A 25,751-nucleotide genomic window follows, 5' to 3' on the forward strand; every position below is an offset into this window, starting at 1 on the left:
AGGCAGTGTGTTCACTTTTTCCTTTTATTACAGTAATTTATAAGATATTTTAGCTAACAGGAGAATGGCCCAAGGGGGCATTCTCATGTTAATTACCAAATGTGGGCTTGTCAAAATCAAATAGCTTCAGGAATAATGCAAGTAGTACTGCATCATTATATTGTTTGGCCCTCAACCCCAATATTAGCTTTTAGAAGAAGGGAAAAAATAATAATAAAAAAGAAGAAGAAAGAAAGAAAGAAAAGAAAAGGAAGCCTATTTTATTGGGCTTTTAAATTTAAGAAAACCCCTAAGTCTGACCCATTAGAGATCAGAAGAGGAATGGGAGGAAGAGTGGTGTGTAGTTTAAGACTGAATGCAGTTCAAATAGTACAGTGAGCTTTTAATCTTTATATATATATATATATGCATAGATATATTCAGCTAAAAAATAAAAAACAAACAAAAGAACTGTAACAATGTTGATCTCCATTTTCGGGCACTTCGTATACAGCTCAAAGTGGTTGCACCCGCTGTAGCATACCATCAGAAAATCCTGCTTCCAACATTAGTGCTTAAGGCTTTCAGCTGTTCCTGGTTTTCCCTGTGGAACAGCAACAGTGGCCACCCAAGGTCACTTTCTGACACTGTCATCATTCCCACTGCACAGTGCTACGTTGCACAAATCATCCGGCCCATTCTGCTCCTCCAAGGTGCCGTCTGTGACAATCTACCAACATCTGGGACCAAAAGAGGAGGTATATCCATGAATATGTATGCAGAGACATAGATACACATACCAACATTGCAGATCCATGCAACATTGCAGATCCATGTTGTCTCATCGTTTCTATTGAGACCAATGTGGTTCCAGCACAGCCATTAGCTGGCTTTTGTGCTTATTTCTTCAGTTCTGATAGCACAGACCTGAGAGTTTGAGGTCATCAGTCCATAGTGGTGTTTTCTCATTTACATTGCAATATTGCACACTTCACTTTAGTCTACCCTACAGACTGTCTCTTCTACTTCAGAAACTGGCAGAAAGAGACGTGTCATGCAATCTGCCAATTCTTCAGTGCTGGGAATATGGGTGAGGTGGATAAGGGGGAATTCTGACCTCTAAAGCTGTTCTGCAGTTCTGAAATTTGACATTATTGTGTTTGCTTAACAGATTTTGTGCTGTCACCACGTTTCATAGTACAAAAACAGAATAGACTTTACTCAATCTTTTAACAAACCCACAAGAAATCTTTTGCAGTTCCAGAGTCTGAGGCTTGTCTTACAGACCATGCCACATGAACCCCTCCAGCTGGTGGCCAAACAGCTTCTTAGGAAAGACCATCCTAGAAGCAATCAGATTCCAATCCTGTTGAACCATTTTGGATAACAACATCTAAATCTACAAATCCCTGAACAAAACCTCCTGGCATTAGTATTTGCCTGGTTGTGCCAGAATAAAGCTGGTGAGTTGAGCGTTTCTGACCACAGCTGACACATTTCTATGAAGCAAAATTCTGGTTCTCAGCTCAGACCAGCTTGAGCTTTATCACTTGAAAGCAAGTTGTATTTTACCTGGAAGTCAGTGGACAGCCACTGTAGTTCACCAGGGATTACAGTCTGCAGTGCCTGCGGTTCCTGTGTGGTCCTGCAGTGAAACCCCTATAGGTGCAAATATCTTACTTCCAAAGGCATAGGCAGGTATGATCACTTCATATTCTTATGAAAGTAAAAGTCTTCCTGCTAAACAAAAGTCACGAGAAGAGCTCTTAGTAGTCACTATTGCCTTAATAGATAATACAGTCAATTATTCTCTAAATAAACAGGCTTAGAAGATAAACCTTCATAATCCTTTGGCCAGTGTAGTTCCACACATTTTCCCGTGTTGCTTACCAGAACAGGATCATTATTATTATTATTATTATTATTATTATTGTTATTGTTATTGTTATTATTATTATTCTTTTAGGTGGAGCTTTAACCAAGTATCCCTCCCCTGTTCATAAATGCATGTGAGATGCTTGGAGAAGACCCTGTCCCCGTCTAAATCAGAAGGGACAGAGGTTTAAACGTCTGTCTACCGTAGTAGCTGAACGTGCTATGGACACATTTGTGTCCCCTTTTTTATGTGTTTCGTGGTTCCCACAACACTAAAGGCAAAGCAGAACATTTCAGTGAAGATCTCTCTGGCCTATCAGGAAGAAAAAAAAAATCACCCCATGAATCATCCCATGGTAATATCTCAGAAATGAAAGTAAATTGCATAGGTGGCAACTTTTGGAGCAAAAATCCCTCTCCTCAGTCATTTTTAGGTCATTGGTATCACATATTGACAGAGCAATTGTGCTGTATGTAGGAGAGACTTGGATTTGACTCTTAAGGTTTTATTGTGTGTCCTATCACTTCTAGAAATTCAGGTAACATCACAAGCTGAAATTCAAGCAGAAAAGACTCATTATTCTTAGAGACTGTTACTCAAAACTTCATGGTGACTCTTGCATATTGACTCTGACAGGTAGTTATCAAACACCTCTGTATCTCCGTTAGAGCTTGCACAGCCACAAGAAATCTATCTGGATCTGACTAGATCCTGAAAATAATTCCTCACAGTCAGAAACACTTGACTCCATCACCTGAAGCAAACAACCTGGATTAACCAGCTTGTTAACCACCTGTTTTCTCTGACTCTTGCACAGTTACAGCAGATTTCAAATGCTCTTTTCCCTGTAATCAATACATTCAGAACTGGGCTTAATCCACTGGCATTTTAGCCATCATCCTTTCTGCTTTGTTAGTTCGAGGTCATCTAAATTGTACAGCATAGCTGATCCTGCCTTAAGGCAGAGGGATGCTCTAGGTGACCTTTTCAGGTCCCTTCCAACCCTGTTTTCAATGATTCAGTGATATGATCTGTCAAGACAGAATAGATGAGCAGGTGTTTAGGGGTATTTAGGACATATCTTCATCACTGGTATAGCTTGATGCCTATTCAGTTTTCCTGCTTCGATCCCTAGCAATCAGTTTGGACTTTCTGACATGCTTTTTAAATGCTGATAGAAAATGTCCAACCCTCAGATCCTAATAATAATAATAATAATAATAATAATAATAATAATAATAATAATAATAAAACAACAACAACAACAGACAGGGACTGCTGCCATGTAACAAAGACACATTTCCTGCTCTGTGTCCTGCACTACCATGCAGCAAAGATGTGACTAGCTATACAAGCAGGGCTAGCTATACAAGTCAAACCACAGGCTATCAGGGACACACACATTATTGATGTCTAATAGGAATCCATTGGTGTGGAAACTAGAATAACACAGAATGGTTAGTGAAGATGACATTAACACTGCAGTAAGCTGACCTGTACACAAATGCTAGTCACTAGGTCAAGCCTCGTATATATAATGCACATTCCTTATCAAACGCAGGCTGGAGGTTGAAGATTTCCTATATTTAAGGCCAAGTGCACAAATCACGGACTCATTGTGTCCTTGAGCCTCTCTCTTAATTTATGCTGAGCAGTGTTCTCAGCTGTGGTGATTACCAAAGGTAGCTTTGATGGAGACCGCAGGAGGGAAATGAAGTCTCTGACAGGGTTCCCATGCAGCCAGTTCATGGCGATGCTGTTGTGTGGAGTCGGCTGAAGTCAGCAGGTCAGACACGGGCTTCTACAGTCGGCTTATGGAGAAACTCCCTTGCTCTAGAGGATTTAAATGGGAACACTGTCAGGTTTAGTGTTCCCGTTGAGCTCAATTTTCTTGGCGGACTGTGAGAGGAGAGAAAGTCTCAAATGCAGCCCAACCCTAGGTCATTAGGGGTTTTAAAAGATTACAGTCAGGACCTTGAATTGTGTCTAGTAATAAACGGGGCATTAGCAGAGTGTGTGGAGCTCACAATGGCTTTCTACAGCAATGCTGCGAATACCAAAAAAAAAAATAAAAAAAAAATGTACTGCTTAGATGAAAATTTACTCCATTTGGTTGATGGAAAACAGGGAAGGGAGAAGGCAGGGCAAGAACAACACAAGAAGTTTGTGTTCTTAAGCTACTTGGCTGGCTGAGCTGGCTAACGGGAGACCGAACCTTCTCCTTAAATTAATTGAGCAAATACAGTCTTTCATGAATCTATTTGATGATGGTAGATATTATGCTCAAAAGGAGAATTCAACTTCTTGTAAATAAATGGCACAGAAACATCCTTCTGGTATTTACAAAAAGGTATGTTTTATCAGCAGCATCAGCGGATAACCTAGAAATTGAGCTGGTACAAAAAATGGAGTCTCTCTTACCAGCTGAAATGTTCTTTTGAAAATCAAGCCCTGTTAAAAAGAGGACAAGGTAGAAAAAATCACATAACTACTTGTCATACTTTCCATCTTCTGCACGAAAGACTTTCAGTGTTGAATGTTCTCAGTCCAGAAATTTTCACCAGTGCCAATTTACTCTTTCAGAATAAACTGTGTAAGGATTTAAAATGAGTGCTTACAATTAGTGAAGGTATATATCTATAGGTTCATCAGTGTGATGTATTCATGTAGTACCACACACAGTGGGGTAAAAAGTGGGCTGAGAGGACAGGAGTGCAGCAATGAATAGAATATTCATATGTTCAAAGCATGTGTGTGCAAAGGACACGAGCATTAGTTCACTTCCCTATTTCCCAATACCTTTGCGGTTCCAGGAGATACCTCCATACTGAAATCCATCTGTGTCTTTTTAACTTCTGTCCCATTAAAAGTGTAAAATTGTTTGTCGGCAAAGATCTGCCTTTGAAGCTGTAATTCTGGTTTGACCCCGGGGACCCTGTGTAGCTTTACTTCATTTAGCCCTTAAGATCCACCCGTGGTCTTGGTGACAAAGGGCAGTCGCAGAAAGGAAGTTGTAGGATGAAAGGGGGGGATGTGGGCAGCTGCATTTCTAGTTAGTGCTCAAGCCTCCTCCTTTTGGAGACCCGCGTTTTATTGACCCTGGTTCATTTGCAGAAGAAAAATAAACAGCACTCCAGAACTTACATCTTCTTTCAAAACAGGGTGGAAGGAATTGAAAGGGGACTGACAGGAGCACTTAGCATTGTGGATATCTATATTCTGTCTTGCCAAAGGGTAAATAGAGGACATTCGTTTGTTCATCAGCTTCCAAATCTCCTCTCTCTTGCTCCCGAAGGGGGAGGGAAGAAAAAATAATTTGGAGAAGGGGGTTCTGAATACTTCATATTCTCTTCTGCCCGTTTCTAGCAGAGCCAGGCATGAACAATTAAATCTAGGGCTTCCCTGTGGTCTGTGAATAACACAGCACAGTGCTAACTATCAGGGCACAAAGGCAGACAACAAAAGGGGCTTTTTTATTTTTTGTTTACCCTTCAGGACACTGTTTACCTTATCACTGAAGGGGAAGTTATCATCTCATCCCTTTTGGAAATTGAAGCGGCTTGATTCGGTACCTCCAGCGATCGGACCGGCTAGTGATGGAGTGGGCACGTCAGCCGGGGGTTAGGGAAGTCATACGGGGAGCTGTTGCGCTCTCTCTCCCGCCTCGCTCCCTCCGTCTTCCCCCCTGTCTCTTGCTCTTTCTCTGTCAAACCATTTTCTCTCCCTCTCTTTCTTTCCACCAGAATGATTTTTTTCCTTCCCCCTCCCCTCTAAATTTACTTCACAGCAGATTGTCTTGTAGTAAATCACCAAAAACCCAAATAGCACTAAAGCATTCTGATACAACATTAGCATTTGCTTAACAAGCACAAGATAAACATTAAACAAAGAACTGCATTTCTTTATTAGAGGCTGCAAGATACATAATCCATGAGCACAAGAAACATGGGACCCAGTGGATATGCAGATGTGTGTTATTTCATTGGCGCTGGGCGGCCTTGTTAGAAAAGGTTTTCATCTGAAGGCTTGGGGGTGGATAGTTGACTGTCCCTGGTGGGGCTGTAACTAGATACAGAGACTGTTGCAAGCTAGGCTGGGCTCCCTGGTGGATGCGCTGATTGGACAGCCCGAGGAAAACTTGGGAAGCATCAGGAAGTGAACTCAATCACCTTGGGGATGAGAGGGTAGAACCAGATGAAGGCATTTGACTTCTTTTGTAACTCCCACTAAGGACAGATTGCCAGCGCGATCCAGCCTCCATAACTGCAAATCAGGCCCTTTCCCCTATGCCGATTTCATTAGAATGGCCAGCATGGTGCAACGAGGAGGGAAAAAAAAGGTTAGACACAGTAATTTTACAGGCAGGCGGGTACAAAAAAATCTGCATAATTAAGCAGTCAAGGCTGCTAATAGGGGAGTTTATATGCTCTGGGACCAGGCAAGGGCAGCACATATGGATATAGCACTGGATATTAAATCTACGGCATGCAGACTTACTTCAGGGCCCTTAGAGAAAAGGCTAATTATAGAGAGAGGAATTGTGTTTACTGGTCTGTCTTGGGCAAAGATGTTGAGAGAAGTGCAACCAAGTTTTGCAGTTAGACATGAACAGTCTGTTAATAGAGATATCAAAAATATGTGCTCGTGGTTGCTTCATATCTAATCAACAGGAAATCACAGATTCCGAGACCCCCTTCTCCCAGTTAAACGAGGAGGGGAAAACACATACATATACATATTCCGGATGCAGGATGTGAATGTGTTCATTATTAAATTGCTGGAATTTAATCTGAACCGAGCTCTTTATCATCAATAAATTATATTTAGCCGTTTACCCTAGTTTAGCTACTCCTGTTTAAAAATGTCAGTGCTTCTGGGTATAAGCTCCAAGTCAGCATTTAAATATAAATGGATAATATGAATGGAAGTTGCAACGGGCAGGACTGAGCAGTTAGAGAAAGGGTATGTTTATGTAACAAGTCCTGACGTGGTGGACATTAACATTTCATAATGCAGATCAAAGGTATGGAGAAGACCCAAGAGCCCTCAGTCAGAGGCCCCTAGCAACTGTCTAGTATGCTCCATGAGATGATTTCTCCAAATTAGAAAGACTTGGACTTTTCTTTATCTATCTACCTAGGTAGAGAGATGTAATTTTTTTTAATGCTCTAAAAAGTGATTAGCCTTTTTCTAGCTCCCTGCCCCCTCCCCAAGGAAAGAAGTGTCTCTTTTTCCTGACGGGAGAAGGCCATCTAGGCATCATCATGAAACAGTGCCTCACATCCAGAACTGTTCAGAAAGGCCAGTGTCTGCTGACTATTTTCATCTAGTATTTTGCCAGTTTGGGCTTTTCTTTTTTTTGTGTGTTTCGATATAACATGCCAAGCCCTACCACCACGGGTAGCTCTATTCTGAAGATCTGGAAAGCAAGAATGTCCATCAGAAGTGTGCTGTGAGGGCCTCCCTCAGCAGGGTGTGCGATGCTGGGTACCCATCAGCACCTCTGGAGCTTGGTGTCATTTTGAGGTTTTATGGAGCGTGTAGGAAGAACCCCTTGGTTTGGCTTCGGTTATTGCATGGTTGGGAAAAAACAAACCAGCATTCTGGGAATTTACAAGCTCACATACATTTCGCGGGGAATACTATAACAACACCACAGCAACAGTGCACTGATATGGAGAAACGTGGATAAAGCAGCCCCTACCCCAAACACTTGCAAAGGTACTCTCAGTGCTGGGGCATCTGGAAAGTCAGAGAATGTCCGTTTCCCACACCCCACCCAAAGCAATAACTCCATTACGTGTATTTAAAAAGCTCTTATCTATGTTGCCGATAAGCCAGAAAGCTCAGCGTGTGTGTGAAGCTGTTTCTTGAGGGTGCCACACTTACTCAGCAGTGATATAACAGGAGTATGTATCTGTCCAGGTGTCAGTCCTCTCCATTTTGTTCGTATTTGACAGAAGGAGAGACGGCTCAAAGAGAACTGTGTTTCTACACATTTCGTGAGAATACAGTTGCATGGACAGTGTTCCCAGAGAGGGGAAAAAAGGTATGCTGAGATTCAGCCCTTCCTAAACATTACAGATTCTGTAGCAGAGAACAGAAAAACAGGACCTGAGAGAGACCTTCCACGTGTACGTTCTTAGCCATGGAGTCAATCAACTGGGAAACACAAATCCATAGGAAGCGAGTCTTTCTTGCTTTCCAGCTCTTGCAGAATTGTTTGCTTGTTTTTAATCTTTTGGTAACTTGTGTTCATCTTCTGCTTCTGCTCATCTGGGATGCTTCTCTGTACTACAGTTTCTTTTCTATGTAAAGCCATTTCACTTACAATAGTTCCCTTTTCCTTTGTTTAGGTTTGTAAATTGAACACAGAAACAAATAGACACGCATATGTGTGCACATGCTCTCTTCTAAACAGTTAATGGCAGTTAAAAGGATTAGTGAAAATCCTATTCCAGCAATTTTTTTCCATATGTTTGTGAGCAAATCTGCCTTAAAATGTTTGTGAGGCGTCTGTAACGATGGCATTGAAGTATCAGTGTTGTCATCATTTCAGGGGCAGTTGTCTTAACAGTTTTGGTGTGGATAACAGAAAACTGTGGAAGATACTTGTTTTGAAGCATCTTTCAAGAGTAAATTGCAACTGCCAAATCACAGAGTAACTTCACTAGTGAGGAGCAAGTGGATAACCTGTCAATAGTGATGATCTAATGGCAGTCTCCAAGCTGTGCTGTGTCATCAGCCAGCTGTCAATCCCACCAGTGTGTCTCAAAAGCACTAATTGTTGTGATAGTATCAGTGTGAAAGCTGCTAAGAAAGAAAAAAAAAAAAAAAAAAAAGAAAAAAGAAAATAAAAGGAAAAAAAAGAGTCCCTTGGTGCAGCTTTGTAAAAGAGAGGTTGAGGATCAAAGTTCGGCTTGGCTTTACTGGATTTCATTTTTTGCTTGCATAGCTACCTGTTAACACATTACTAAGCACCTAATTGTAGGTAGTTGCAGCTGCAGTTACTTTGCTGGTGAGTTTTTGCTGGTAAGGGCAGCAGCCAAGCAGACTGCAATCTCCTTTGAGAAAGGTATGTTTGCCTCTTCTCCTGTGCAGCCACATTAGGCTTAGGTCAGGGAAAAATGCCTACACCTTCTCATTCAAGTCCATATTCAAGTACTGCTTTGGCTATGCTTTAAGGAGTAATTCAAAATTTAAGGAGTAATGCTGCTTAAGTAGTAGTTCAAACATCGTTTCTATGTATAGGTTGAAATGCATCTTTTGTTGATACACATGTATACATATTGCTGCTCCTTCTCTTTCTCCAGTGCAATTCATTTGTTGCTTTACTGTTAAGTCCTGCAAATGAGCAGAAAGTATTTCTTCTTCTCTTTCAATTAGGAGCTTCCAAGATAGAAAACATACATGTGTTTAGATAGAGCATAAGGCAATGCTGGCATTAGAAAAGATATATAACTAGCAGACACCTGACAGTAATGTTCTCTGAGCATTTTTCCACTGTTATTTTGACTCCTTTTTGCTCTGTTAATCCACCCATTCCCATCTCCAAATCCCACAGCTTTTTCCTTCTCGTCATCTCAAAGATCTCTCCATTTCTTTCCATCTCTACAGCCAGTTCTCTTATTAGAAGCCAAATTATATTTCACTTTAACCATGCTGCTCATCATCAGACTAGTCAAATGCAGCCACCAAGCTAAGTTTTTGGATACTGATTTATTCAGTTTACTTAGTTACTTGTGTTACTCTTACATCTTTATCAGGTATAAGCTTCTTGTGATGATTTTCAAAGTTTTCTATGCAAACCTGCCTGTGCTCCCATGTTGAGACTGCTGTACCCATACCTCTGTGCTTTCCCAGTGCTTACAGCTCTAAACACCTATTCTGGAGTCACAAGCAATGTCCTGTTATCTATTGTCACAGGGCTATTGTGCTCTGAAGAAATACCATCAGCACCCTGCATGGCTCTACCTTGTCCGGCTTTGTGCCCTCTTCAAAATCTAAGCTCTGCCATGTTTCCCTGGCATGATTATTAGTTTGAGAAGAAAGCTACAAATACGTGTGCAGTGTGAGGTGTTCCCCATCCCACTCTTTTCTGGCTGCTTCTTGCCATACAGAGAGCTCCCCTGGGCTAGGACCACCCTGATGGCACATGGTGTAAATGCCAGGAACAGATTACAAGGACAAACGGGAGTGTGTTCTGCTGCTCTTCTCATTCCTTCAAACCCTTACAGGATACAGCCACAGAACCACTTATCTGCCCACATCTCTTTCTCTCTCTCAGACATCTTCAGATGGTCTTGAAAAATACATTTTTAAGACAGTTTAAGTGACTAGGGAGTTAAGATTTGACTAAGCTTATACAAGCAAAAGGATTTGGGACCCAATTCCACAGATACTAAGGGCATCTTACAAAGTCCTAAGTAAGCAGAGAGGCTATTTTTATCCTCGTAGGTGATATGAGGGACATGAAAACAACCGACCCCTTTGTTTCTCTTTACCCCCAGTTTTGCAGCCCTGCCAGGCCTATTTTAGCATCTATGCTCACCTTCCCTGAAGGCAGCGCAGCCTCCTACTTGGGTTGGAATTGTTTTCCCAGAAACCTTTCTGTCAGCCAGCACAGGGAGAGATCTCTTGGAGAGTGGGTGTGTGAGCCGAGTTGTGTGCTTCTTTAGTTTTCCTAATGCTCTGGGTGTATCTCAGGAGACCAGCAGGCTGATGAACGTATTGTTCTCAAATGTCAAAAGGACCTCTGGGCACAAAGCGCCGAGTCCTTCAGAACCACCCAACTTGTGCAGAAGCAGGAGAAGTGCAACCATCGGGAAAATGTCAAACTGGGACTGAATAGCTGCGAGCGTCATTGCCTTGGGTAAACAGGATAGCTTATATTTGACCAAATGCTAAAAATACAGGGTGCCCATCCAGTTCTCCCAGTCAGTATTGCAACACAGCTGCTGCACCAATGTTTTGTGAAACCCCATCCCGCATCTAAATAAATAAATAAATAAATAAATCAGGGAACGTACAGTAGATGCATTTTACTGCCAGAGTGGAACTTCACAGTCCTACCAGGGGACCTTTTTGTAATGTTTGTAATGTGCTGCTATCGTGCTTTAGCGAAGAAAAATGTCACTGCTGGGCTTTATTTTTAACAGACTTTTTTAACATCAATTAATGCAAGCAAATGTAGTGAAGCAGACCTCACTTTTTATTTATATTTGGGTGAAAGCAATGAGGGGACTTAGGGGAACAGCATGCATGAGTGGTGGGCTGGAGGGGGCAGAAAGGGAGTTTAGTTGCACTCCAAGCAGTTCTGCAGCAGAGAGTTGGGTTTTTTATAGGTGTGAAAAAGGAGATGGACATCCAACTTCCATTGGCAGCCACTAGGGTTGAGGAATCATGCTGCTTTTAAATGTATCATTCATGTTGTATCTTAAAAAAATACATTGCAAAATATGCAGCATGAGTTATCCAACAGAAAGACCATACAGTCCACTGGTGTTCACTCTGCAGAAATCAGTTGACTCCCATCTGCTTAATCTTTATTATAAGACATAAAATGATCAGGAAGCCCTGAGAAGTGATGTTTGTTACTTATCACACAAACCTTATAGGAGTTGCATCATATTATGTTTCCCTCTTGTTTGAAACCATTATATTTTCAGTCTTTTCTGTCTTGCTCCTGTTTCTCTAACATAAATGCAAACACATGCAGGACTGTAGGCAAACTCGTAGCTTCTGGCATTGATTTGTTTTGCTCTGCTGGGAAGAGACATCACTGCAAACCTTGGCAGTGCAACATGCATTTCTTCTATGTGAACCTTTCATGGAATTCAAGGTGAAAGATACCTGCTATTTTGCAGGTATTTTTGACATACCTTGTTGTGACAGATGTAGGCACATGGCATAGAACATATGATTCAAAGATAATGTACTGTACCTGATGTAATATCACACCGACACAGTGAATTAAGGGCAAAGCAACAACTTTAATTTGGAATTTTCCTGCTGTTACCACTTTTTACTGAGATTTTCGTCACGGTTTGTTTTCTTAGTAATGCTGGTGTTTCAGTGTTTCGGCCAAGTTTCTGTTTGCTGTAGGTCACTTTAAAGTTATTTTCTTCCCTTCATAGCTGGGTTTTTGTTATTTTGCTTTTTGGGGAGAGGAAAGCTACGTCAGTTGCATACATATTGGAAAGAGAAAGGGGTTGGTAGTTGGGTTGCAAGTATGGCTCTCAGATCTGTTGGCCCCACCTCAGTTTGTTTGCTGCTCTGCAGGTTTTCTTCATCAGCTATTATTTTCAGGCCTGATCTTTGACTTCTAGTACCCAGCTGTACTACAGAGGCTGCCCACCTTTTCTGCTGTATAATTTTCAAGGATTTAACACAGCATTTTCTCTTTCTCCCCTCTGCCATTTCACATATGAAGTCTAGCAATCAAACCAAACCAACAAAATATTCTACTTACATATAAGAGTATTGCAGGACCAAAATCTGCATGCTTTGCTCTCAGCAAATTGCATTGCCAAATCTAACAGTGGTCTCATGCTGGTCTGAGCAATACACAGCAGAGCAAGTGAGTTTGCCCTCACTCTTCTCACCATCCCTTTTTTTCTTTCTTTCTTTTTTTGACTTTCTGAAATGCCCCAGTTTTCCCAAATCTGACTAGAGGGGTAATGCTCCTCTTTGACCTCACTTTCTGCTGTTCAAATCCTGCCTACTGTTAAATCCCTCCACTCACCTCCGGGTTTAATAAATTAAAAGTTGTTTAAGTGAGGTAAAGGATGCAATTGAAGGGGCTGGGGTATTGAAGTAGCTGTTCTAGCTACTTTACATCTTTGCATCTTGGATGCTTGTTTTTACCACTCTTTTTGGAGGAAGACTGACAAGTAACCATGTGACTGGCACCATCAGTAAGCACATAAAGCAAAGCTCTTGGTTTTAAGCAGTGTCAGGGGTTCAAAACACTGACCCTCAGGCTTTCAAAACGAAAGTAGCAGAAAAGCTAAATACACATCTTGTACAGTTCTGTTAAGAAGTACTTTTTGTTTTTAATATCAACAGTTTGATGTTGATGAAAATAAAATCCTGTGGAGCTAGGCCTTGCTCTATATCAGGGTATATGTTGTTTCCGTTCAACAAGTGAACTTGTTCTTTTTTTTTTTTTTTTTTTTTTTTTTTATGATGTCTAGGATTGCTCTGCAAAGAGAATGGCTGTCTTCACTGGCAGTCTTCTTTTCCCTGATTAAACATGAAAAAACCTAGGTCCGCAAGTACTTTGTGTGTCTCCTTCCATTCTTCCGCTTATTCTTCAATTGTGTCACTACTGTGTGTGGATAAATAAAAAATCATCAAGAATGCTGATATCATCTTCCTTTTCCCCTTTCCCTCCTCTAACTTACAATAATGTGGGGCAAAGGTCTACTTAACATAACACAGTTACGATAACTAGTACATTTGTATTTCTGCTCTGATGAGAGGTCTGCTGTAGTGAGACTCATCCACTGTTGCTGCTTCTTCTCAGCAGTGTTAATTATTCTTCAGGCTCGTGTAGCATGCGTATGGAAACACAAAATAAGCGATCGGGGAGTTGGATATTTTTGGGTTTATTTGTTGTGTCAGTGACACTTCCACTCTGACACAAACTCGCAGCACAACACTCCTGATCTGTAATGAGGTTGTGTCCCATGATGTATATTAAAAGCACTAAATAGTCCCTTGCTCATTCAAAATCCTCATTTATCTGAATTAATTTTGTGTCCCCCATTTCATTTGGGTAAATTAGGTTTCACAGTTTCACAATTTGATCACAAGTCTCACAATGTTCAGTGCTTCTTTTTCAACCTGAGCCCCTGAAATGTCACTATTGCATCAAAATCTCAGGCTTCATTAAAAAAAAAAAAAAAAATCAAACACTTTTGTTGTTAACAGAGAAACCCTCTGAGGGATAACTGCCCCGCCTTGAATGCACAAGCCAGAACTCAAAGCTTACACTTGGTGAAATCTCACGATTTTGTACCCATTCACATGATTTTGCAGCTCTTGGCATTAACAAATTTGGTTTGAGCAGATTGTTAGACCCCTTTGTGCGTGCATCCACAGCATCGCAAGGCTCGACTGGGTCAGCTTCAGATCGTGTGGAGGAGACTTGCGGTTCCTCAGGCGGGGAAGCACAGTTCTCCTGTGAATCTTAATGGTTTGCAGGCATAATTGAGTGGGGATTATGTCTCAGCTCCAGTCTTTCACTGTCTCAAAAGGGGATTTCTCTGAGACGTGTGACTGCCATGCAGCGGGTGGGTGGCCTGTGCCGTCCTGCGCACACCTCCTGCCCCAGCTCAAAGATGGCCGGAGCCCAAAACCAACCCTTGCAGTGCTGTGGAGCCCTGCCACTGCTCAGCATGTCCCCTGTGGAAGGGCTCACGCCAACTGAAGAGCGATTTCTGGTGGCAGGAGGAGAGGAAGCGCCGTGCAAGGCACTTGGCTGAGGAGCTGGGCATGGCTCGGCGAGCAGGCCCTGCAGCCAGCACAGGCTGGCTGGGGCATGGGCAGCCATGGGGCTGCAGGCACCCGCTGGGGCTGCAAGGCGAGCACAGGGCCAAGTCTCCGTCATGTCACCTGCTGGGCTGTGGCCCTGCACTGAGCAGGACTGCAAGGAGCTGAGGTGGCAGCAGCCAGCCTAGGAGAAAAGTGTTGAGCAATACATTTCAGGGAGAGGTGAAAGAGCAGGAGAGGGGCAGCTTGGCTCCTGCCCCAGCACCCCAGGGAAAGGAGGAGGAGGATGGTGGCCAGCAGCTTGGAAGAAAACCAAGTGAAACCCCGTCTTTTGACCCCCTCCTTCCTGCTCCTGCCAAGTGTGATCTGAACCCTCCTCCCACTATTTTTTTCCCCCATCTCTTCTCATTGAAATGAACCAAAACATTCATACCACCCCACATAATGAAAATGCAGTGGGCCTTTTGGTGGCTATTTCAGCCAACAAATGCAGTCTTGTAAGTTATTTATTAGAGTATGTCTTAGTAAGAGGATAATGCCATATAGTGGTCAGCCAACTCTCTCTTGCTGTTACAGTCATGTTTTTCATATCACATTTCAGATTTCCTAAGAGTCTTACAAGTGTTTTTCTGGTTTTTCAGTGATGTTAATCACCTCATAGTCATTTAATGTCATGCTACATTTTTCTCCAGCTCTGTAAGTTTTATCTAGAGAGGATATATGCTGACCTGACAGCCTATACATTTATTTTTTCTCAAAATAGCCCTGTATTTTTTTTTTTCCTTTGGTAATATGCTTTGATGCCTTATAGCTGTAACCTGCTGTTCTTTTTAATTGCTTATTGTTATTAATTATATAGTAGTAACATTGTTGGCTTGAGACAGTTGGCTGCAAAAATACATCTATCATTATTGCCATTGGAGCTGCACTAAATTACCCAAGCTCTGTCTGGAAATGAATGCTTTGCATTTTTTCAGTGAAATTTAAATGAGCATTAAATCAAGACCTTTTTTTGCCTCTTCCCCTCCAACTAGGTTTAATGCCCTTGTCCTGCTTCTCCTCTCCACCTCCTCTCCTCCATCAACTTTCCTTTGCAGTCTACCCCTTTCCTTTCTTATTATTGCTTCTTTATCTCTTCTCCTTCCTCAACCAGCCCCCTCTAACAATTCTTTCCTTTCTTGCTTCTTCCTCGTCTTTGCCTGTCAATCATACATCTCTTCTCAGCCAACTTTTCTCTGTTTTCTCTGCTTTGTTGTTTTTCCTCTTTTTCTCTTATTATTTCATGTTCATAACTTTTTCATCCTGCTACCTGAAAGTTCACCGGAGAGTGAACTCTTCAATTGCTAGAATAGTGGAAAATGGCATCTTTGCTTCAGTGGGGAATTAGGTTTGGTGAGGAGTCATAATATTCCCGTACAAGGGGCATGTAGAATTAGAAAAACAAAAACACAAATACAAACATGTTACTGCATATAACAAACAGAAGAAAAATAAGTAATTGCCTCTCATTATTCTCTTATCCACAAACCAAAGGACTGTTAGTACAGAAATCCCAACAGCTGTTTGTTCAGCTCCATGTGAAGTCTTAGTACCAGCAGAGATAGTGGGAAGGAGAGTGGAGTAGGTTTCAAATGAAGTCTGGTCCTTTTTTGATATGTGAGCCCAAAGCTGCTTGCTTGCATTACAGCAGGATCAAACAGAGATAGGGAAAGGTTAGTGCAAATTAAAAATGAGCTTTTTCTCTCATGCTTTCCTAAATAAAACAGCAAATTAAGTCAGACGAGCAATAAAAATAATACTTTATATTAGATGAAGCTTTATCATTTCCATACATTTCTGTATGAGGAGATCTGCCCTAACTGGCAAAGCAGTTTGCTGGGGTGAAAAGAATCTAATTAAATGCCCAGTTATCAGCATAGACCTGAGGGCCTTAACAGCGTGAACTGCTTCTTCCTCACTGTTTTTTCTGGGGGCTGAAGAAGGGGCTGGTGGGGGAGAAGATGGAGGTTGAGAGAAAAGAAAGCAGGACATTGATACACCCCTAAATGAGTTTAAGAAGCGGATAAATACCCCAGCAACTGCCACTCGTATTGAAGTGTTCCTTAACAATGTAAGAAGATGCCAAATAATCTGTGACTCATATAACGACATTCAGATTTGGAGAAAAAATTATCAGTAGTAGCTGATATGTTAAAGAAATACAAGGAAGCGTTGATATTCCTTCATACTAACAAGTCAAAATATCCAATAATACAGGAAAGCCCTATTATTTTTTTTATTATTATATTTTATTTTTTTTTTGCCTTGCCTCCCCTCTCCCTTTTAGGACTAAGCAGGCAATCCTTTGTAGGTAGGACAAACAGCATTTAAACAGCATTTCAGCATTTAGAGACTTTATCTTCCAGATATGGATTCATGAAGAAAAAAAAAAAAAAAAAAAAAAAAGGCAGTCCTGACCCTTTCTGTATAGGCAGAACAAGAGAAAAATAGAAATACCTCATGAGAGTTCTGAAGTTGTGTACAAAACATAATTTCTACTGCTGGTCCATCATGGTGTAGAATTAATATTGACGCTTAGGTTGTCTCCATGCAGGAGATGCTTTCCTGGTAGCCCTAACATTGAACAGGTTGTGTTTAGTTTATGCAATATGAAATATCCTCTTCTATTAAACAACTTGTGTTTTCTTTGTGCAATAGTCTCAGAAGTCTCAGATGGGTGGGTCTGTAGTAGGTATTGAACAGCTAATAACAGAGAAAGCTGGCTTTCCAACCAGAAAGCAAGAATAAGAAAAAGAATCTGTACCCTACACAGTGAAGAAAAATATTTAAATGGAATTAGCAATGCTGAAAAAGCCAAAAGCTTTTACTTATATTTTACTGTTAATTTTTCTGAATATGAATGTGACATTTTTATTTGTTTTTCCCCCTACAGTTTGATTAAAGTGTTAATAACTCCTTTACCCAGGCAATCTCTGAGCCATTCAAATTGTAATTTTACTTTACTAGAGAAGATTTGGTCCCAAAAAATCTTCTTGTTGGGAAAAAATAGGCACTTCCCTCTTGGAAAAGAACAAAGAACAACTCAGAATCACAGAATCACAGAATTATCTAGGTTGGAAGAGACCTCAAGATCATCGAGTCCAACCAATGACCTAACACTAACAAGTCCTCCACTCACTCAGTTTTAATTCTGACACTGTTTGTGTAATGATGGGCAGATGAAGCAGGGCCTGATTCTTCATCCAGAAGAGATTTTCCATGCTCTGAATGGGGTGGTGAAACAGACATTCGTTAGCTCTGGGGTTTAGTTTCTTTATCTGTAATATACAGATAATAATCTCTATCTCAGTGTGCAGCCTAAGGATCGAGGGCTTGACCTTGTGCGTTTCGGCAGAATTTAGTCCCACAAAAAGTCTAGACGAGAGGCAACAAGAGGCTGGTTCCCCAGGGCTGGTTATGCCAGCATTTGAAGGATCGGTCTCCAAGTTTTTAATCATTGCTTACTGAGTGCCTTTTGAAAAGGTAAACGTTGAGCTGGATCATCTGTCTACAAATATCTCGTACAACTCAGCTTATTCCTGCCAGTTTAAATTCCTTTTTATATCCCATGGTAAAATTGTTTCCAAAATAAGCTCTATCACATGGGATTTTATTGCAATGATATAGTGTAACCTTGTAATATGTATAGCTACGTGATGCAACATGGACTTTTTTTTTTTTACTTTTTTTTTTTTTTTTTTTGTACAAATTCTAATGCTTTTTCCTGGTGCAGTTACAGACAAGGAGTAGCAAATTATGCATGTCTCATCAGTCGGTGATAGCCCTGTTGCTGAATTCTTGAACTCTCTCCTGGTAGTCAGTTGCCCAGAAAATCCTGTTCTTTGATGGAGAGGGCATTTGTTGCATTTAAATCATTCTCACCTGAGCTGAAAACATGACAGTTATTAAGAAATAGACCCTGCCAGTCGCCGTCCGTATATTTTAATCCAGCCTCACCATAGCTAGATAATCTGTGGTTTTAATGGAACATACAAGGCACATGTGGTAAGAAGTGTTCACTTACAAGCAGCCAAAGTGAGTGCAACCAAGCAAAAAAGTGAACAGTTGGTGAAGTGAAATGCATCCCTTGCTTCAGACAAAAATACAGTGGAATGAAAGATGCAGTAGACTGGCTTTCCCTTAAGCAGATCTAATTTCAAAATCTGGCCCTGGAGAGATGAACTTTTGCTTTAATTGAGGAGGTGGATCCCAGCTCTTTGTCACTCCATCAATCAGCACCCTTTGCTGTAGCTGTAGCAGTAGCAATGCTCTACAGCAGGCTGTCATATTTATTCCCTACGTGTAGACTAAGGTTTCCTACCTGCTGCTGTTGGGATCCTGCATGGCCCAGCCTCACTGTCCTCTTCCTTCTAATTCTGGCACAGCTTTAGTAGCCAGTATGCCTAGGTAGAGACAGAGTCATGGCCTTGTCTCGACTTTCCCTTGGGGAGGCTAACATTGTTGGTGTTAACTCTAGGATTTAGGGTTGTTCCTAGCATCTTGTCCACCTCCTGCCTCAGGTATGGGCAACGCCTTGCCCAAAAATAATTTCTACGTGAAATAAAGCAGGGAGGGAGGCATTGCTCAGGTTGCAGCCTAATGTATCGAGTTTCCCTGTTGCACAGTCTCTAGCTAAAGTCGTGTTTTCAGTTGGAAGTGGTATTAGGAGTAAAGGCAGAGCATTGGACTGGCCTGCCCATGCCAGCAGTAGTGTGGCAAGTGAAGCGAGGTTGAGGAAGGCATTTCCTTCCCCCCAGCCTGCCAGACACCTGCCCTGAGCACTGCAGAAGAAATACAGTTGTACTTCTGTCTTTCCATCCAACCCTCCATCCTGTCCCAACAGGATACAACTGTTAGTTAGGACCTTAAAACCCCCATTTTTCCCTGACGGGTTGCTCTCACGGCTGTAAATTCCAGCTGTTGTCTTCTTCCTGCTGCAGATTCCAGCTGTGTGCTTTGCCTTTAGTACATCTACTTCTTTATCACTATATTCCTATGCTTTTCATATCAGCTTCCAAAATTAACACCACGGTGGATAGTGTTTTTCATGGGGGGGCGGGAGGGGAGGGTTGTGATCATGTTTGAGAAATTGAAAATGACAGAAGCACTATTACAATCAGGGAGAAATTATGAACGCGGTGCTAGAGACTTGAGGCGCTGTTTCGTTGCAGCTCCAAGCCTTTGAAGAAGTGTTGCGCTTTCCTTAGCAGGTGAAGAGACTTGTCACTCACTCAGTCGCCGTGCTGAGACCCGAGACTGAGTTTCTGCCGGGAACGAGGTTGTCTCTGGTGACACGGAGATGCCGATGCGTGTGCGTGTGGCCAGCAGAATTACAGAGACACAAACGAACTCAGCGCTGTAAAGCATGAAGTGGGAATGGCTGTATGCTCTGCAAATTGCAGCGTTGTACGGTGTGTTTTGTCCTTCCCCGGTTTTCAGCGTGAGATGTTGTAGCCAAGGGGTTAGCTGTCATCCATGGTGTTCCTTCATTACTCCTCAGATCTCTGGCTTATAAATGTGCGCTGCAAAATTAACTCGGGGAAGAGTGAAAGCAGTGTGAAGGAGGAGAAATTGGTTTAGGGGCATGGTTTGCTTGGTAAAAAAAATATAAAGAAAACACATGGAATGTGAGAGCTATGCATGCTACAGACCTGAACAAATACAGGGACTGCAGGCCATTTCATTCCTGTATTGGATGTGGAGGGCAGAGTTTACCCTACTTCTTAGCAGATGCTTTGAAGCATGGACCCAGCCTCGAGATGATTTACCAGGAGGACATCATCATGCTTGGACCTTTGCCTATAGATTTATTCAGAGTAAAAGGCAGAAGGACCCTTCTGGACAATCTCGAGGGTGAATAAGAGAAAGAGTTACTTATAAACTGTTACAAATTGGTACTCAGTAATGGCTGTAGTGTTGATCAGACAATATAAGAGGGCCCCCAGTGGTTACTGACTTAACAGCTGCATGTAAGTCAGCCAGTGAACATTTGCTTGTAGCTGCTCTAGTTTTGTTTTTATTGAAGAGCAAGAAGCATAAACATGGGACACGCAGTCTAGAGGCTGCTTAAAGGGTTTCACTTGTTAGAAGTGTGTATTGAAATGTCAGGGTCTTCCATGAAATGAAGGAGTTGTGCCTTTTGTTGGTAGCAAAAATGGGGCCAGGTCATCCGAAGCAGTACCTGAAGTAGGGGAACAGGGGGGGCTCACCTGACATACAAAGAACACAATAACTACACACCTGGGGTACCCTCTGCAAAGACAGAGGGTCCCCAATTGTGAATGTATGCTCAGCACGAACACTGATTTTGTTTGCTTTTATAGCTGGTTATCAAGTTAGTGGCTGAGGTAATGGGCTGCACCTCAATTAAAATCTACCTACCCCCATTGAAATGTTTAATATTTGTGTAAATATTAAACATTTATATGAATATAGAATGCATTTATTTAGAATTGATTCATGTTTACATTTTCCCATTATCTGAGTAAAGATTACAAATGGAAAGTAATTTACTTACGCAGAAATTCTGCCTGCATCAAGCTAATTGAGCTACCAGCAGTGAGTAAACCATCCTCATCCATGTTGCTAGGTCTTCACCAAGTCCAAACTCATACCCTAACCATGTAAGGGCAACAGTAAGCAGCAGCTCTGTGCTGTGGTACTTTGTTGTTGTCTTCCTTATGGAGCTGTTGGATCCATAACGTGAAGGACGTGCTGACTTGTTTTACGATGTACCACATCAGGGAATGTAGCACGTAGTTTTTTTGTTAGATTTGGAAAAGTGCAAGCTTTATGTTAAAGGTTCATTTCTTTTTCATCATTCAGCTAACTCATTTGTACTGTAATGTACTTTCCTATTCCTCCATCTGATAGCTGGCGCTTTTATACCTATTTTGCAAACCATATTTTTAGTCTAATCCATACAGCGGTTGTCCAGAATTCCGTAGCGTTGCTTATTTCTTACCTATAACTCTTAATAAAAAATAGGGCTGTGCCAACCTATTATATCCTTAATAGAATATTCTAATGGTTATTAAATCAATTGACTCTGAATCTCACTTTAATAAATGAGTCAGACAGTATTTTCCAATTACTGTCAGCCGCCACCTTTCCAAAGAGCAGATTATTTTGATTGAATTTTTTAAAGCTGTTCAGCACTTTTCTTTCCTTTTTTTTTTTTTTTTTTCTTTCCCCCCCTCCCCGTGTAACAGCAAAGAGCAGTAGCTCTGTACTGCAGGGAAGGAGAGCCTCTTGGGCTGTGTCTGACTCTCCTTTCCCTTTCAGATTTCTCCCAAATGGAAATTGAAAATGTGACATTTCACCGGCCCTTAATTTATTAATGGTATCATATTTTGCACTTCCATAGCACCCCATCAAATTGTTTGCTAAACATGAAGAGCAAGACAAGGGCCAGAGTGTAAACAGAGCCTTTTGCTTCCTCTTTCTACATCTGGCACCTTTGTAGGAGCTGCCACACCCTGGCTCTATCATGCCAGTAGGAGATAAAATGCAGGCAGTGCTTTTAAATTCTCTGTGGAGAGCAGAGCAGGGACAAAGCCTTATTCCCTGTCCTTCTGCAGTGCTGTGTGACCCAAACAAGCAGCCAGTTGTGTGCCTGCACATGGATCTTAAACCTTTTTGTAGGCAGATTGCAGTGATTCTGGAAGTCTTCCATGTACAGTAGCTAGTCCTGTGCTCTTCTCCAGCTCCTCTGTCCCACTTGTATTAAAAGTCTTAAGGGATATGAATTAGGTCAGCCAATTAAAGAAGAAATTAAAAATTAACACCTCTTTTTTAGGGATGGGCACTCTGAGAAACACAGGCTGTGTTGTCGTGCCGAAGGTGGTAAGAGTAAGTCAGTGTCAGAGGCTGGTATGGACCCCAGCCCTCCTGGTTCCTGTGCCAATACTGTAACCGTATCTGTCCCCCTTGAATTTAACTTATGCTGGTACCAGATTCTAGAATTCAAGGGCTGCAACCTTGCCCTTCATCCCCAGAATGTAGCGCACAGCAAGTGATGTGCAAAAATGGGTGCAAAAGAGGGGAAGGGTTTAAAACTCCCTAAGCAGTGAAACTTTGGAAAAAAAATATTCTATTAGTTGTACAAATGTAGTCACATTTTAAATGAGGTCTTTAGAACTGGGAGACTAAAAACATTTTATTTTTAAGAGAAAGCTTGGATTCTGCACAAATTGATGTCTCTTGCCTGGGGAAGTTTCCTATCTGCCCCAGGCGAGTGGGTGAGGGGGTTTTTCAAACCCTGTTCATAAGCCAGATTTGCAACATGCAATAATCAAAGTGGTTTTGATGTTTGTGACCAGGAGATCACCTCAGCTCTGAGTGGTACAGGAAATACAATAGGGTCACATTTAATGGGGTTCAGTTCTTCCTGAACAAGTACAAATTGCCTAAAATTAGTTTTGCTTCAGCATCAGGAGTGCATGCCTTTCTTTCGTTTTCCTCATTAGGTAAGGTAAAAGAAAGAAAAAAAAAAAAAGAAAAAAAAAAAACATTTCTGTCTTCTGTAGCTCCATATCAAAACGTTTCTTTTTAGGAAGTCTTTCTCCCCTGGAATGTTTGAAGAAGTCCCTGTTCAGTGTTCCCATACTCTAGAATGATTAGCGTGGTTCATTTACACTTTGCCAACAGTAACTCTGTGATTTGAGAATTGGCATCGATTATCTTCACCTTGACATGTGGAAGATCCTGAGATGAAGCTCCCTTTGTCCTAATTGCTTTGACTGTGTGTATCAGCACAAGCAGTTTGATGAAGAAACTTCACCCTATTGGTTTCTGGCCCGCAATTATCCTTTTGTGGAGCCTTTCACTGTCCTCAGAACTCTCTGTTTTATAATGGCCATGGCAAGGATCTGAGTATAGCAGACATGATCTGATCACATGTGGCACTCCGTATGTTCCTTGCAATTGACTTGCAAGTTTAGGGAGAAGGGGCATTTGCGTTTGGTTTGTTGGGTCTTCCTCCTCTTTTCAGTATGCTCTGCTCTTCAGCTTCGCTCACAGATGTGGGTTGCCTGTTTGGAGCGTGTGGTGTACTGCTTGCTTCACAGAATATGACCGTCTCTCTTAGACGTACAGACTGGTGCATGTCAGATCTTTTACCTCATACATCCCTTCACAGCGCTTGTGCAGGCCATGCTCACCTTCTCTCAGCAGCAACAAAAGCAGAGCACTCTGCAAGTGGTGCTGGAAAACACAAAATCCCAGGCAGTTCTTGAGACTCCACTAAAACATGCTCCCTGCTAAGGAAATACTTAGCATATATTTGATAGATGTTTGCTAATGTATCTCTGGAGGGTTATAAAAGGTGTCACCTACCTGATGCATCCATCCCCCTGTAGATCTGCCCCTGGGAGTCTTCTGTGCAGAATATTTTCAGCCCACACAGCCTGCCTGTGTGACTAGCTGGGTGAAACACATACTAGCAGCCTCTCACCCTCTACCCCATACCCAGTGAGGCTGTGGTGGCAAAACAGCCGACTGACCTGAGCCTTCATCCTGTGCATGATGTTGGTAACAAAACCAGGGGCACAGCATTGCCAGGACCTTCTTCAACTGACTTCCAAAGCAGCCATGCCATTTCCTTTCACCCCACCCCGATTTGGAGCAATTCTTCTTTGACTGTTTTTCCTCTAAGTTAGGAGGGATCGTTTCTAGATGACTCATGACCCCACTCATCTGGGCTCGTCAGGCTTCCTTTAATTTTGGGATACCATACAAAGCACCGCTTCCCCACACACCCAACAGCATTTGCCAGCTGCTAGCATTAGCCCTTATGGCTCCTAATCACTACAAAGGGTGGACAGCACGAGGTGTAGGTGTTTGGGGTGGGCAGGGTGCTGTCCTATACGGCTCTTTTCATCTGAGAACTGGTGCAGAAAGGCGCCGGTCACCCGGCTCTCCGTCCCCGTTTGATTGTTGGTAATCAAATACAGTATTTACCTGCGAGATCAATGCCGCTGGTGTAGCACACTGGTGACATACAGAAGGACCTTTTCTAAGCCGCGCTGTGGGAATTGAGGCCTCTGCAGCAGGGCTGGAAGCCACTTCTTACCTAGCAACTGTTTCTAAGTAGGACACAGCCGCGGCCGCCCTCGTGGTGGAGCGGATGAGTCCCGCAGCACCCTCAGGAAGGGAACCGGCCGCGAGGCGCTGGGCCTTCGCAGGACAATGGGAGGAAACGCAGGAACAAGCAGCAGGGGATGGGAAGGGTTTGAAAGCCACATGACATTGACGGGGAAGCTGCGTCAGGAAGCACACAGGGACTTTTCGGAGCTGGTGTGAGGGGAAAAATGCAAATAAAGGAGAAAAAAATAAAGCTGGGGCTGTCAGAAAGGGAGCTGGGAAATCCCGTGGTTTGCAAAAGGTTTCATGTGTGCCCACAGGACTGGTATTGTGGAGCAGGAGTGACACGAGGGTGTAAAATACCCTCCCCTGCCACACTGCTTATGAGAAATGCCATCAGCCGGAGGTAAATGCACTTGCATTTGCATTTCCTACCCTTGGCAGGTGGGGTGGCCTTTGAGTAACATTCAATTCCTCATGCACTGTTTTGGAAATGTTCTGGTTTGTATGGGGTGCTTCTGCTAAGACACAGGTCTTCTGGTCCTGTTCTTCATTTCTTCCTGAAGTCTAACACTCTGCATTCCTATCTGGTGGCAATTGTATCTGGAAAAATCTGTGCTTTTAATGTCCAGTTAAACTTCCTAAATGCTGAAACCTTGCAGATAAACGAACACTTTAGCAGCCGTGGATGCTGAGGAGTACCCAGTTTCCTGAGCTTAGCAAAACAAAAAGCCTGTTCATAGATCATGCTGGACATTGGCAAAGGCTATAGTGAATTTAATTTCTCCTTTCGTTTCTCCCTCAGATGAAGGACTGAACCACGAATGCAAGCTCTGCAATCAGACGTTCGACTCTCCTGCCAAACTTCAGTGCCACCTGATAGAGCACAGTTTTGAAGGCATGGGGGGCACCTTCAAGTGTCCGGTGTGCTTTACAGGTAGGCGATTGCTTCTTGTCCGAATCATGCCCTTAGCTCATCTGCACAGAACTCCCACTTATAATTGTGCCATGTGTTGTCTTTAGGTCAGTTTTAGGAGCAGACATTACGTTTATGCTCATTAGTAATATTGATTCGAAACCATTCAAAAAGCTGAGCTTCTTGGTAGGTCAAGCATCCATCTGAAGAATGACATTTCAAGCTCTTCAGCTGGAGTTTTGAGTTTTTTATAATTATAGAAATGAGTCCATTACCTTCCATGGTATCACGTTCATCACCTTCATGTTCTACGCTTGCCAAGATTAAAACTGCCCATAAATTCGTGCTTTAAAGCTACAGCTG

At 42.3% G+C, this 25,751-nt stretch overlaps 1 protein-coding gene across 14 annotated transcripts in view; it reads left to right on the top strand.

The window, feature by feature from the left end:
• Positions 1–25,751, top strand: part of ZNF521 (zinc finger protein 521) — a 232,772-nt gene that overhangs the window by 176,591 nt on the left and 30,430 nt on the right. For all 14 annotated transcript variants that reach the window (XM_032183429.1, XM_032183431.1, XM_032183430.1 and 11 more), the window contains one exon: positions 25,278–25,409. In XM_032183429.1, coding sequence (XP_032039320.1) covers positions 25,278–25,409 — 132 coding nt within the window. The remainder of the gene's footprint in view (positions 1–25,277; positions 25,410–25,751) is intronic.

The sequence above is a fragment of the Aythya fuligula genome, chromosome 2 (assembly GCF_009819795.1).
Source record: "Aythya fuligula isolate bAytFul2 chromosome 2, bAytFul2.pri, whole genome shotgun sequence".
NCBI lineage: Eukaryota > Metazoa > Chordata > Aves > Anseriformes > Anatidae > Aythya > Aythya fuligula.